Source organism: Rosa rugosa, chromosome 6, assembly GCF_958449725.1.
Source record: "Rosa rugosa chromosome 6, drRosRugo1.1, whole genome shotgun sequence".
Lineage (NCBI taxonomy): Eukaryota > Viridiplantae > Streptophyta > Magnoliopsida > Rosales > Rosaceae > Rosa > Rosa rugosa.
This window is the reverse complement of record NC_084825.1, coordinates 34758306-34773093: the sequence shown is the minus strand read 5'-3', so window position 1 is coordinate 34773093 and position 14788 is coordinate 34758306. Positions and strand designations below refer to the sequence as shown.

Sequence of the window (14788 nt, the reverse complement as noted above, 5' to 3'; positions counted from 1 at the left end):
GTATGTGTTGTCGGTTAATACTTATGTGATAACCTCTCACAAAAAAACAATTAGGCGACGACTTCTACAGATTGTTACTTAATGATTATGTGGCAGATTTGGGTAAGGCGGAATTCTCTTCAGGTGAATCTAAGTGAGGTGAAACCTCTCAAAGCGGATTTGGGTGAGGCGAAATCTCCTCAATGCGAATATGGGTGAAGTGAAACCTCTCAAAGAGCATTTGGGTGAGGCAAAATCTCCTCAAGGCGAATCTGGGTGAGGTGAAACCTCTCAAAGCGGATTTAGGTGAGGTGAAATCTCCTCAAGGCAAATCTGAGTAAGGTAAAACCACTCAAGGTAGATTCGGGTAAGGAAAAATTCCCTCAAGGTGAATCTGTGTAAGTAGAAATCCCTGCAAGATAAACATGGGTGAGGAATAATCCCCTCAAGGGGAAAATTTGGGTGAAGAAAATTCCACTTGAGGCAATCTCAGTAAAGAGAAATCTGTTCAAGGCAAATCTGAGTGAGGCTAATAAATTAAATATTTCAAAAGAAAATTCTTTTCTAAAATATTTAATTTCAATATATCCCTGTATAAACTGATAGTTTAATTCTTTGTATGAAATCCGATTGAGGAGAAATCCCTCAATTATATGAAGATTTCAAAGAAAAAAAAAATATTTCATTTCCCCAAGCTGCTACTGCTTTTCATGATGATCTTTGTGAAGTTTCTATATCCAAATCTTTTGTTAGGTTTGTAAGCTGTAACTTAGTTTTTGCTTTTTGTTGTTTGGTTCTTTTTAAGATATCCTTGTAACTAAAAAAAAAAGAGAATATGTAATACCAAGTCAAACAGAGAGACTAGTCCGTGGTTGATCAAACAGAGAGAGGTAAAGTGTTGCTTCTATAAATTTTCATGGTAATGAAAAAGTGCCTGTTTCTGGTGGCTTTCTCCGGGTACCTCACACAGAATGCTATACCGTCTGGGGTACCGATGCACCTCCTAAATCCTGTACCAAGAACACACGCTTAGAGGGGTAAACCGTACCGGACGGTTTACACCTCTCCGATGCCTGAGTGAGAAGCTAATATAGGTGTATAGTAAGTAAATAGTAGACAAAGGAGTTATTACCCGTAAAAGGTGGTTGTGCTAATGCCTTTATACTCGAGCATGTGAAGGAAGTCTCCCCCATCTTCGATGTGGGACACTAGTTGTTCTTCTGATGCCATATCAGTCCTCCTGTGTGTAAATAGTTGGGCTGTGCTGGCCTTGCCCAGGGCCCTGGGTGCCCGGGGTGGCATCCCAAATGAACCCCGCCATGGTGGGTCGTGAACCCGGCCCATGGCATAGTACATGGGAGTACCGATGGGGCCTGGCCGATAGTGCCAAACTTAGTTGAGACTTCCCTAGTATGTACAGTGCCAAATCAAAATTTTAACCATGAGGAGGGGCGAACAAGCAAGTGAACATAGTTAGATTTTTATTCTTCACTATTTAATTTAGATCTAATAGAGATTAACTACAATTGAGTAGGGAATCAAATGAATAGCATAAATAACAAGGACACTTCGTAACATAAACTGACCAAGAGACAAAGAAAATAGGTCGATCACATGCATCCCATCTTCTAATAGTTACAGTTCCCCATAAGTACACTTTTATTTCAATCTCTCAGATTTCTAAATGCTTTGACTATACTTCTGAATTAATTTAGTCTATTTAGAGAACGCAGCCACATACGGCGGTACTAAATTGGTGTGTTGCTCTTTAATGAAATTTGCTACATGATGCCTTGCCGTGGCAGTGTGTTTCCAAAGTCTAAAATTTTAAATTATTTTTTATATGCATTGGAGGGAAACTGAACCTTGAGCTAACCTAAGTAAAAAAATGAGCGGGCTTCTATCCCAAAATCAGCGGGATTCTATCCCAAAATCAAAGTGAAATCAAAATAAAAACCTAATCACTTCTGCCTCTTCCCATCCCCTTGCATCCTCAATTCCTCATCATAGCCGCCCAGGCCCGCTTCTCTCTCGTCACCACCAAGCTCACCTCCGCTCCCAACCTCACGCCGTCCATGACCGCCATCATGCTCCTCGCCATCGGAAATGGCGTCCCGGGCGTCTTCACCTCCGTCACCACCGTCTGCCGCGGCAACTACCGGACATGGTTCGGCGCGATCCTCTCTGCTGGGACGTCCGTCGGGGTCTACGGGGCCGGTCTCGCTCAACTTGGTGAGGAACGTCATGTTCTATTTGATTTCAGTTCTTGTTCTATAGGACCTGGTAATTTTTCTAGCCACCACCTTCCGTGCATCACATCTCGAAGAAAAACAAAGGTGAGTTTCCTGCTTCCGATTTAATTACAGCTTTCTATTGTTTAATTATACTCTTCATTGATTGATTCTATTTTGTAGGGTTTTTATCGAAGCAATCTGAGGCCGCCCCAGATAGACTTTTGAAATTGCATAGATCAGGTAATGGATGGTAATTTAAGGTTGGGTCATGAGGCATGTGGTGGGCTCAAAGAGATCTTGTTGAGCAATGATCTGTGTTGGAAATAGAGGTTAGGGTTCTGAACGTTTTTGTGCTTTCTTATGATAATTGGTTTTGTTCCAAGGTTGGTTGTTGATGATTATGACAATGCATGAGTTTCTATGTTTCAAGATGTATCTGCGGGGAGCTGTGTTTGGTTATATTCTCCTCCCTTATAATTTATTTGAACTGTAATTATGAAGGTCTCTTTGGGGCAGGTAACAATATTTCTACTTTTCAGTTAGAGTGAATACGAAATTGTTTATTCTGGAACTTGTGACTTTAGTGATACAATTGGTCCGGGAGCATGGAATAAAATGAAGCTTTTTGATGCACAATAGTCCACTTCTAGTGCTTTGGCTGGCACTGGAACTGAGGTGATTGTTTCTTGGCCAATTCATCATGTAATTTGGTATGTTTTCTATTTACTTAATCAAAAAAAATTTCAATTTTGGGTAGAATACTGAGTTAGTTGGAATTTGGGATTAGATTGAGCAACTCGCATACTTGCTGTTCTGATACTATGCAGGCATGATGCAGAAGCTTTCTGGGCTGCAATGGAGTTTGGTGACTCCTAGGTTGGTAGATGCAGTGAAGCTATCATTCAAATTACTTCTCGATCAGGAGAACTTGGTATCATAGTGGAGGTAAGTCTGCACTATGATCTTCTTTTTAAGCCAAGTTAGTCATTCATTGTCAAACACTTCTCATTTCTTAGAACTGAGTCATTGTTTTGCCCTGCAAGTGCCACAGGCCTGTACAAAACCTCTAAATAAGAACTTTTAGCGCGGCAAATGTGTCTCCACTCTATAGTGATGAGTTCAAAGTGCAAGAGCGAGTAGACAATATTTAAAGATTTGGGGAACTGATCAGGAGCATGCCAAAAAGATGAGGAGTTCATTGCAACACTTTCCAGCAAACCAACAACCAATAATTTGGTTACTAGTATGTTGGATTTAGTACACAAGTATCTCTAGACTGTTTTGAATTATTATTGATCTAACTATTTTGAATTGGTATTGACTGTAACTTGTAAAGAATACTTTCGGTTGATATATTCTTATTTTGTCTACTCATCTTTACTTTCTATCAATGCTACGGAAATGAATTCTCTTGCTATAGATTAGAGAATCAAGAATGACAAAGTAACTTCCTCTTCACTTGGTACCTTTAGGGATAGCTGGTTTTCTCGCTAAAAGAACACATAGTGAAAATGCTATAGCGATGAAATGTTGTTGTTTTTGACAACTATACCAATGTTGCATATCTTTATACGCGACAAACAAGAAGTCTCGTGTATAATTTTCTACAACAAATATTTAATCTTGCATTTTATATTTTCGTTTAGAAAGTCGTCGTAAAAAGTCTAAATTTCTCGTTTAGTTGAAAATGCAATGACTTTGGGTTGTCGCAACCAGTTGTCGCCTAATGTGTTTTACTGATTGTCAGAAGCAACGAAATTACATGGTTGTCTCTTTTTCAATATGCAACACAATTAGTTACTCGATGAAATTATAGGGGACAAACAAGAAGTCTCGCATATAATTTTCTACAACCAATATATGTGTCATATATTAACTTATGCAACAAAAATGAAACCTCACAGTTATTTGTTGCAACAAAAAAAAGTCTCGCATATAAATTTTTGATCAAACATATAAGCCTTGCAAAAGGAATATGCAACGTAAACGAAGTCTCGTATATTAAAAATTGTAACAAACATAAAGTCTCGCGTATAGCATTCTGTAACACACTTGCGTGACTCGCAAGATGTCATATGCGAGGAACGAATTGTGTCGCTTATTGAAAATGCGAGAAACATACAAGCCCCGCATATGGAATATGCGACTTAAACGAAGCCTCGTATATTAAAAATAGTAATAAATATAAAGTCTCGCATATAGTTTATGGTAACATACTTGTGTGTCTCACAATTTGTGATATGCGAGGAACCAATTGCGTCGCATATTGAAAAAGCGACGACCGTGTAATTTTGTCGTTTTTGACAATCAGTAAAACACATTAGGCGACAACTGGTTGCGACAACCCAAAGTCGTCACATTTTCAATTAAGCGAGAAATTTAGACTTTTTACAACAACTTTGGGTTGTCGCTGATGACATTTTCTCTTGTAGTGGTCATGCTGTTTAGGCTTTAGGCTTTACTTGAATGGAAATTCTGCTAGTGCAAATACATATTTTATAGGCTCAGATAATGAAACTGGCCAGTGAGGTCACTGGCCAGGTCGCTAGACAAGTCAAAGGCCAGATAAGTCACTGGAAAAGGCCAACTCATTGGCAACGTGTGTTAAACTCCTGTCAATGATCATGTAACTGATCATGTAACTGGCCATGTAACTTATAATGTATGTAACTGAACATGTAACTTATCATGTAACTGGCCATGTAACTTACAATGCATGTAACTGAACATGTAACTGATCATGTAACTGACGTTGTAACTTACAACATATGTAACTGGCCAAGTAACTGATCATGTAACTGACGTTGTCATTGACATGAGCTGTAACTGACCATGTAACTGATCATGTAACTTACAATATATGTATCTGGCCAAGTAACTGACTACGTAACTGATTATGTAACTGCAAACTCAATGCTAACCTTCTTATTTTTTCAACAGAATTTAAACATCAGAAATGGCAAGAACAAAAAGAAAAGAAAGGGAACCAAGCGATGATGACGAAGACTACCAAGAGGTGGAATCAGAAGATGAAGAACACGATCGAACGATACACAGAAAGAAGAATTCGAAGAAGAGCTTGAAGAAATAAAAAAAAAGGAGACAGGAAGAAACAGAAGAAGAAGAACCATCACTGAAGCAGATTCTCAAGAAGAGCTTGAAATCAAAAAAAAAAAGACAGGAAGAAACAAAAGAAGAAGAAAAAGTAGAACAATCACCAAACAAGGGTTCCTCTTTGGTGCTATTTCAAAAAACTGAAGCAGCACCAAAGAGGAAGAGAAATGTGAAACCAGGACATGTGCAGTACAGGTGCACATTAATAAGTTTCTTGAACACAATTAAAGATAACAAGAAGAATCTCAGTGCAAGAACATTAGATTTGCTCAGGCAGTCACCATTTGGAAATATTGTCGATGCATTCCATGGTGGCTACATAGAGGAGAAGTCAGCCAAGAAATCTGATGATTTCATTACACTCCTCCTGCAGGCCTACGACCATGAAACTGACCTCTTCTTCTTTGGAAAGAAGAAATTCAGGATCTCGACAAGAGATATTTCAAAGATCCTAGGAATGCCAGAAAAAGGTGACTTGGTCCCAAAGACTTCTGAGGGTGCATATCAGTCCGACTTTGTCCAGCAGTTTTTTTTCAAACACAGCGAGAATTAACAAGAAAGCCGTGGAGAAAGCTCTGCAAGATGCGCTGAAAGACAATCCAACAACAGAGGATGGGATTGAGAAGAAGGACAAAAATGTGGCAAGATTAATCTTGCTGGACTTGTCCATCAAGTTTATGTTCCCAAACGCAGGAGGAACAATTTCATGGGACTACGTCAAAGCCTGCGAAAATTTGGATAAGATCGGATCTTATGACTGGGCAAGGGAAGTTGGAAGCTTCTTAAAAAAGTCTATAAAGACTTTGAAAAAGAAAAAGGAGTCAAGCAGCCCATATGGTAATACGGGGGGCTGCGTTCTGATAATACTGGTAAGTTACTGTCAGACTGAAATGTAACTGGTCAAGTCACTAATCAAGACAAACTGCATGTCATTCGTCAAGTCACTATGACTAATTTTTTTTTGTTTTTTGTGCAAGCAGTACTGGTTCTGTCAAAAGACTGGAAAAATCAAGTCAATATCTGGAAGGGAGAACGAAGATCATAGGATGAGAAAATGGGACATCCAAAAGCTGATACAGAATTGGACAAGTTTTAACAGCTTGAAAAAACTAGAGGTATTTTCTTCTCTGTCAAAGTAGTTGTCACTGGCCAAGTAACTATCTTGGTTAAAAGTCACTGATTAAGTCACTATCACACTGCATGTCAATGGCCAATTCACACTTCATGTCACTGGCCTTCATAACTGTTGTAAACATGTCATTGCTCATGTCACATAGCATGTCACTGACATATTGAATATGTTTCTTTCAGAAAATCTTTGAAAACCTGAAGGAGGATAGAGAGGAATCAGAATCCGAGGAAGAGGAGAATAGATCAGATGAAGCAAAGACAGTTCCGGAAGGAGAGGAAAAAGGAACTGATGATCAGAATTGTGAAAACAAAGAAGATAACCTACAAGTTGAGGTGGCTGAACAGGAAACAACTTCAGAAAAAAACATGTGGGAGAAAGAGCTTCAGAAAAAGGAGGAGGAGATAAGATATATCACTGTGGAGAAAGATAATTTGAAGACAAAACTGAACGAAAAGGAACAGGAACTAAGGAAAATCACGGAGGACATGATGAATCTGGAGGAACGAAATGCTACACTTGTGACTGACAATTTCTGCCTTGCATCATCGGTGAAGGAGTTAGAGATAAAATTGAAGGAATTGGAGCAAATGTTGAGCCAAAAGACTCACACCTCAACAGCAGCTCAGCAGCACAGCTCCCCACCACCTACCTCTGCATAAGAAAAAAATGAATCAAATGGAGCTGCATCTAAGGCTGCTGAAAACGCAGAAAATAAAGATCAATCGACTGTTGAGGAAGCTCAGTCCCATGGCATCTGCACAGTCGAAGAATGTGCAGCAGCAGCAGCAGCTCAATCTCCACCTCACTGCACAGTGCAAGAAGAAACTCAATCGACAACTCCATCGCAAAAGGACTCACTGTTCCAGAGCCCCACAGTCTGCATGCTCACAGTCGAAGAAATGGAAAAACAACCTGACATGTTTCAGATAGTAAAAAGTCATGTAGCTGCGCGTGGCCTTCCACTTTGTACGTTGAGCCCAGAGAAATAGCAGAAGACACCAGAGGAGAACAAAAAAGGCGAGTTAACAATGCGCCTTACAGAGCAACATTCTGGTGAAACTGTATCATCAATGGGTCTCTACTCTTACGTTGTGAGATTAAAGAATAGGAGAAGAATATAGAAAAAGGACAACATTTACTGGTGGGGGGATGTGAAAGCAAAACGAAAGAAGAAAGCAAAGGAGATTGAAGAGAGATTGAAAGAGGCTGAAAAGAAAGAAAAAGAAGAAAAAGAAGAAAAAGAAAAGCAGATGAAGGCCTCACTGCCAGAGGCTGAAATTAAAAGGATAGAACAGATGGTAGCACAACAGAAGTTGGACGATCTACCAGAGGATGTTCTGGAAGCAATAAGACAGATGGACGCTGCAGAAAATGCACAAATCAATAAAGAGCAAGAAGGGAAACAGCTACCTCCTGAGGTCGTAGACTGGGAGGAGAGCAAAGTATACAATTTTATGGACCAGGACACAAAGAGGAGAGTCCAGAAATACTGGCAAAATGCACCATCAGGGTAATGCTTTAATTAAGTTAAAATTCTATTTTAAACTTATTGTAACTGGCCAAGTAACTGTTTATGTAACTATCAAAGTAACTGGCCAAGACGAAAGTTCTATTTTAAACTTATTGTCACTGGCCAAGTCACTGTCCATGTAACTGACAAAGTAACTGGCCAAGTAAAGTCGCTGGCCAAGTCACTGTCCATGTAACTGTGGAAGCAACTGGCCAGGCCAAGTCATTGGCCATGTGATTGTTAAATAAACGACATCACTATCTATGTTACTTACACTATTCATTCTTTGCAGAGTATACTTCTGGGATGGAAGACAGTATGGAGCACAAGTTTCAAGACAGGATTTAAAAGACATGATCATGGACGAACCGATAGCAAGCAATTGCATCGAATGTTATGGAATTCTCTTGACTGATCAGCTGTTGGAGAAAGAATCACAAGGCTTGGATGTCCCAACTTTTATGAATACCTTGTGCTGGGTAAGTAGTGGAACGATTATCAATCTACAATCAAAGCAAATGATTCTTAATTGATAATAACTTGTCTTCTTTTTTTCTTACAAACAGAATTCTGCAGAAAATTTGACGGTGTATTATGTACATCTGTACCTATGCGAACCACTGTTCCAGAATCTGGCAAGATCCAACTATATATTCTTCCCAATCTCACATGAATCAGGATTTCATCATACACTGCTCATTTTTGACAAGGAATTAAAGAACTGGTCCCACTGTGATTCAAAAAGACCGAAAAAATCATCAACTGGAAAATCCTTTAAAAATGTACAAAAAATGGTATGGAACACTTTCGTCATACTAATTTCATATATTTCATTTAAGCAGAAAGCATGTTATTGATTATGTTGCGATGTTGGAAATGCAGGTTGACATGGTAGAACTTTGGATGACAGCAGTAAAAGAACAAGCCGATGACATGCTGGAACAGGGATGCAGAATGAAATTTGATGAAAAGAACAGTTCAGAAGAAGAACTGAAAATGATGGAAGTTCCATTGACTGAAACCGAGAGAGAAAGCATAAAGTGGATCAAGAATAACTATAAAACAAAAATGGCAGTGACAGAACTCAAAGACAACCCTCAGCAAGGAGAAGATTCGTAAGTACACAGCTCTTTAAAAATGTCAATATAATCATTATAAAGTTCAAATTCATTTACTTCAATTTTTATATGATGAACAGATTGGATTGCGGACTTTTTGTAATGTACACAATGAAGAAAATTTCGAAAAAAGGGAGAGTTCCAAAGAAGCTCACAAAGGATGATATTTTGAAGTTTAGAGCTCATGTTGTAAAGTCATTTGCAGAAAGTAGGCACAGCTGGAACTCAACACATGAAGAATCGTAGAAATTTGTTCAGGGAATAGGATAGGTTATATAGTTTTTTCGAATTGATTCATCATATATATCCATTCATTTGTTCAATCAGAATTTCAATTTTTTAATATTTTCTTGCAGATATTGCTTCAGTATATAAAAGTTTGTTTGATATGATCTTCTGAAACGAATTCATGTACTTAGGTACCTTTTAAAGTAAGTAACTGGCTAAGTTACAGAGACACTGAATGTCACTGGAAATGGCAACCTGTATGTCATAGACCAAGTCACTGGTCAAGTCACTGACCAAGTTACTGTACGTTTCAAGTAACTGGCAATGTCACTGACAACGTAATTGCCCAAGTAACTAGCCTAGACACTAAACGAGTCAATCAATAAGTCTACAGATCTTATAGCAAGACACTGAACAAGTAATCAGCCATGATTTGGCAAAAATAATTGTAAAAGGTAATGTCATGAGCCAATACATAAAGCAAGTAACTGTAAAAAAATTCATGTCCTTATGTACCCTATAAAGTAACTGGCCAAGTCACTGGCAAAGTAACTGACAAAGTCACTCACTAGCAAAAGACAAGACATTACCAAACTGATCTTTTTATTTTTAAATGCAGCGTGCCGCTGCACCGCAACTGCAGCGTTCCGCTGCACAACAACAAACAAAGTTTAAGTTTCAATTAAAAATCTGTAAAAGCTAATGTCATGAACCAATACATAAAGCAAGTAACTGTAAAAAAAATTCATGTCCTTATGTACCCTATAAAGTAACTGGCCAAGTAACTTTAAAAACTAATGTCATGAGCCAATAAATAGAACAAGTACCTGTAAAAATTAAAGTCACTGCTTATGTCACTTTCTATGTTTGAAATTACCTATCTAACCATTCAACTACAAGTAAACTGCCAGTGGCAGTTATCTAACCCGAGCCCTACAAGTAAATTCTAGGGTTCTACAAATTTACCGAAAATTTACCGGTAACTTCCTCCTCATTCTTTCATATAATTTCGATTTGAATAGCTTGCGTTTTGTTTGAATTAGAAAAGACATATTTCAATTACATGTGGAGTCTCATCAGAAAATGAATTTGCATGCGACATTTGTTTGAATTACATGTGGAATCTGATGAGAAAATGGTGAGACTTGTTTAAATTACATGCGGAATCTAATGAGAGAAAATGATGATTTCTGTTTGAATTACATGTGGAATTTGATGACAAAATGAATTTCCATGTTAGTTTTGTTTGAATTACATGTGGGATGATGCGAGAAAATTTCAGCATTTTGTCATTGTTCAATGTCTTTGTCACTGCCCATGTCGCTGCACTGGTCACTGGCTATGGTCATGTAACTGGTCACGTAACTGGTCATGTCACTATCATAAACATGTGCATAAATATGTCATTGGTTAAGTAACTGTCAAAAATAACTATTGAATTCTAATTTTCTTAACTGTTTACAGGATTTTTTTTTAAAAGTTCGAGGAATGGACCAACTAAAAAGAAAACAAAGTAAGGAATCTGGAGAAGAACAATCTGAAGGACAAAGTCCAGAAGAAACAATTGCAGAAAAGTTGAAAGTGATAAAATGGAAGAAACTGAAAGAGAGAAAAAAGCGAAAGCAGAAAACTGAAGATGAAGAAGAATCAAGTGAAGATGAGGAAGGAACAACTGGAGATGAAGAAGAATCTGATGAAGAACAAGTCCGGCGTAACAAGACGAAGAAGGATAAAAAGAAGAAAACTGGAAAGCAGAAAAGAAGAAAACCGGAAGGAACTGAAGATGAAGAACAATCTAATGAAGAACAAGTCCGCAGTAAGAAGAAGAATAAGATTAAAAAGGAGAAAAGAAGAAAAAGGGAAGAAAATGAAGATGAAGAAGAAGTTCGTGCAAAGAAGAAGAAGAAAATGGATAAAAGGAAGACCAAAAAAGAGAGTACAAAGAAGAAGGAAGAAACTGACGAGGAAGAAGATACAAAGGATGATGAAGAGGAAAAAGTCCCAGGGAAAAGGAAAAGATATGTAAAAGAGGGTTATGTGCAGTATCGCTGCACAATGCTTGCTTTTCTGAAAACAATTGTAGAAAACAAAAATAACCTGACTGAAGGTACTTTAGAGCTGCTGCAGAAAACACCATTTGCAACGCTGATAGATGCATTCCATGGAGGTTCAATTAAAGAAAAGGATGCAAAGAAATCAGATGATTTAATCACACTTCTGCTACAAGCATACAACAGTGACACAGACCTTTTTGTGTTTGGGAACAGGAAATTTAGAATGTCAACAAGTGATATATCTATGATTTTAGGAGTGCCAGCATCCGGGTTATCAGTACCAAAGACCAAAGAGGGGGCATACAAATCTGAGTTCGTGACTAAATACTTTGACAAAAAGCAGAGGATCAACAAGGCGGCTGCAGAGGAAGCTTTGAAGAAGGCATTGGCAGAAACTCCAGAAACAGGGGATGAAAAAACGAAACGGGACAGAAATGTTGCCGTATTAGTACTCTTGAACCTTTTCATCAAACTCCTGTTCCCAAACTCTGGAGGAACAATATCTTGGGACTATATAAGAGTATGTGAAGAGGTGGAAAGTCTGGGAAAATATAGCTGGGCAAAGGAAGTTGGCGACTTCCTTAAAAAATCAATTAAACGAAAGGCAAAAGAATCCCAAAACATGGCAGGTTGCGTGATATTGGTGATGGTAAATTCCCGTAACTTGTTAAAAATTTGTTTATGCATCATTTTGCTGTCGTATGCTGTTGTAAGTACAAAAACTAGATCAGTGTCATGTCACTGTTAAGGTCACTGGACAGGTAACTGGCTAGGTCACTGTTAATGTTACTGTCAAGTTTATGTCACTGACAATGTCACTGTTGTATTTGCATATGTCATTGGTTATGTTTGTGATATTCATATGGGTAAGCAGCTGTTTGAAAAATAACTAACTAGTTTTCTATTTTTATTTTTTATTTTCCAAACAGAATTGGTTTTGCCACAAGACGGGAGTAGTGCCGCCAATCTCTGGAAGAGAAACCGAAAAACACGGAATAAGAAAGTGGCAATTAAAGACCCTGATAGAAAAAAAAAAGGGGATTTCAACACCATGGGAAAGTTGAAGGTATGTTAATTTGATGTAGATAAACTAGGTCAATGGTCTTGTCACTGGGTCTTGTCACTTGTTCAGTGACCTCGTCTTGGTCAGGTCACTGACCAAGTCATTGACTATGTCACTGCTCATGTTATTGTTATATTTTCATGTCACAGTGCATGTATCTTTGCATGTCTATGATTGTGTTGCTGTTTTATTTCTGTCACTGACAACTTTTGTAATTTTGTTTCAGAAAATCTTTGATAAAGTTAAAGAAGATGCAGAGGAAGAAGATTCTGAGTCTAATACAGACACAGAAAGTAAAGAAAAAAAGAATGATGGGCAAGAAGATAATGTTGAAAATAGAACCAGTGGAAACATTAAGGATGAGAAGATGGAGACAGAGATAGGGAAGACCAATGAAGAGAAGAACGAATTACAGAGAAAGCTAGAGGGAAACGAAGAAGAGCTAAGGGCTTTGAAAAAAGAAGTTAAGGAGAAAGAAAAGGAAATTGGCAGAATAAAAGAAGAGAATGAGGATGTGTTATTGGAAAATGAGGTGCTGAAAATTGAGAAAGCCTCACTAATTAACAGAGTGAAGCACTTGGAGGGCATAGTGATGGCACTAACTGAGAAGTTTGAGTCGCCAATAGCACGTCCAGGTGATGACAACGACTCAACTCCTCCTCCCCCACCACCTAGTTTCCCTCCGCCAAAACCAAAGGCCCCTCAGGACAAGCCAACTGACAGCAAGCACTCCAAAAACACAAAATCTCAAGGTGGTAGTCAGGGAACTCAATCACAACCTGCCTGCTCCACAGCAAGCGCATCTGAGATGGCATCTGCGGAACCTCACTCAACCGACCGAGGACATCAGTCACCACTTCAATGCCTTGCCCAAGCAGCTGCACAGATTCATTCACCAACCTCTCCTGAGGTTAAATTGAGAATGACGGAAGATGCTTGCACACCGAATACTGCTTGGGTTAATGCATTGTTTGTGTTTCCACCTCCGGGCGTGTTTCAAACTCCACCTCCAAGAAAAGTCAGTTTGGAAGATATGCAAGCAGAGCCAAACAAGTATCAGATCATTATATCACCAGAGGTTCAGCCTGTTTTTGACGTCGAACCAGTCAATTACATTTCTCCTACAGAACAGATGACAAGAGCTGAGTTCATCAAGCCAATTTTAGAGGAGATATCAGGGCAGGACTCAGAATCTATTGGCCTATATTGTTATGTGGTTAGGACGAAGAGAAAGGAGAGAGTACAAAAAACACATCATATTTTCTGGTGGGACGAGGTGAAAGAGCAAAGGCAGAGGGCGAAAATGACCAGAATCACAGCACAGGAAAAGAAAAAAGGACAGACAGCTGAACAGAAGCCACAGGAGGAAGTGATACATGATTTGACGATTAATGTGGATGATGAGGAACAAACAGAAAAAAACGAAATTGAAGTGATAGATTGGCAAAAACGACAACTGTACAACCTACTTGACAGCCCAACTAAAAGCAAATTAGAGAAGTACTGGAACAAGGCAGAACAAAGGTAATATTTCATGTTACAGCTCACAAGATAGTGACTTAACTTGCCATGTAGCTGTCTGAGTCACTGGACAAGTCACTGTCCAGATCATGGCAATTGCCACGTAGCTGGCCAAGTCACTGTCCAGATCATGGCAATTGCCATGTAGCTGGCCTAGTCACTGTCCAGATCATGGCAATTGCCATGTAGCTGGCTAAGTCACTGATCAACTCACTGTCCAGATCATGGCAATTGCCATGTAGCTGGCCAAGTCACTGTCCAGATCATTGGCAAGTGAAAAGTAACTGGCTAAGTCACAGGACTAACAACGTTCTATGTTATGCAGCGTATTATTCTGGGAGGGAAAAGAGCCTGGAAGCGAAATCACAAGGGCAGATGTCAAAATGTTCATAAGCGATCAATCAATAGCAAACAACTGGATTGATTGCTATGGGGAAATGTTGAAGGATGAACTGCAAAACGAAAGTTCACAAAGTTTGGGAAGATCTGCTTTTATGCATAGCATGTGTTGGGTAAGTATGACGAGCACTTTCTCATAAACATTGAATCCTTATCTCTCATTCTTTGTTTATTTATAACTTGTTCTATGTATTTCTTTCTTTCTTTTTTTAAATAGTATTCGACAATACATTTAACTGTGAGAAACCTCCATCAATACTTGTGTGAGCCGCTGTTCCAAAACATGGGAAAATGCAGCATGCTTTTCTTCCCAATTACCCATAATGAAGAATTTCACCACACGCTCTTGGTCTTTGACAAGGACATACCGCAATGGCTGCATTTTGATTCAATGAAACCAAGAAGAGCAGAAACAGGGGAGTGCTTTAAAAGTATA

The 14788-nt window shown here is 38.7% G+C and overlaps 1 protein-coding gene and 2 long non-coding RNA genes across 4 annotated transcripts; all 3 read left to right on the top strand.

The window, feature by feature from the left end:
* Positions 1 to 1942: 1942 nt before the first annotated feature.
* On the top strand, positions 1943 to 3583 carry LOC133718572 (uncharacterized). Of its 2 annotated transcripts, none has more exons than XR_009850382.1 (4): positions 1943 to 2315; positions 2394 to 2923; positions 3041 to 3158; positions 3265 to 3583. It is a non-coding gene; the product is annotated as an uncharacterized LOC133718572 (long non-coding RNA). The 2 variants fall into 2 exon arrangements; XR_009850381.1 differs by having other exon boundaries at positions 3257 to 3583.
* A 4126-nt stretch (positions 3584 to 7709) lies between these two features.
* On the top strand, positions 7710 to 9333 carry LOC133716644 (uncharacterized). Its single transcript, XM_062143327.1, has 5 exons — positions 7710 to 7969; positions 8262 to 8448; positions 8536 to 8763; positions 8852 to 9084; positions 9168 to 9333. The coding sequence occupies exons 1-5, from the start codon at positions 7710 to 7712 to the stop codon at positions 9331 to 9333; spliced, it is 1074 nt and encodes a 357-aa protein (XP_061999311.1).
* A 4507-nt stretch (positions 9334 to 13840) lies between these two features.
* LOC133714251 (uncharacterized) lies at positions 13841 to 14754 on the top strand. The gene is made up of 3 exons (XR_009848512.1): positions 13841 to 13956; positions 14279 to 14465; positions 14570 to 14754. It is a non-coding gene; the product is annotated as an uncharacterized LOC133714251 (long non-coding RNA).
* Positions 14755 to 14788: the final 34 nt, after the last annotated feature.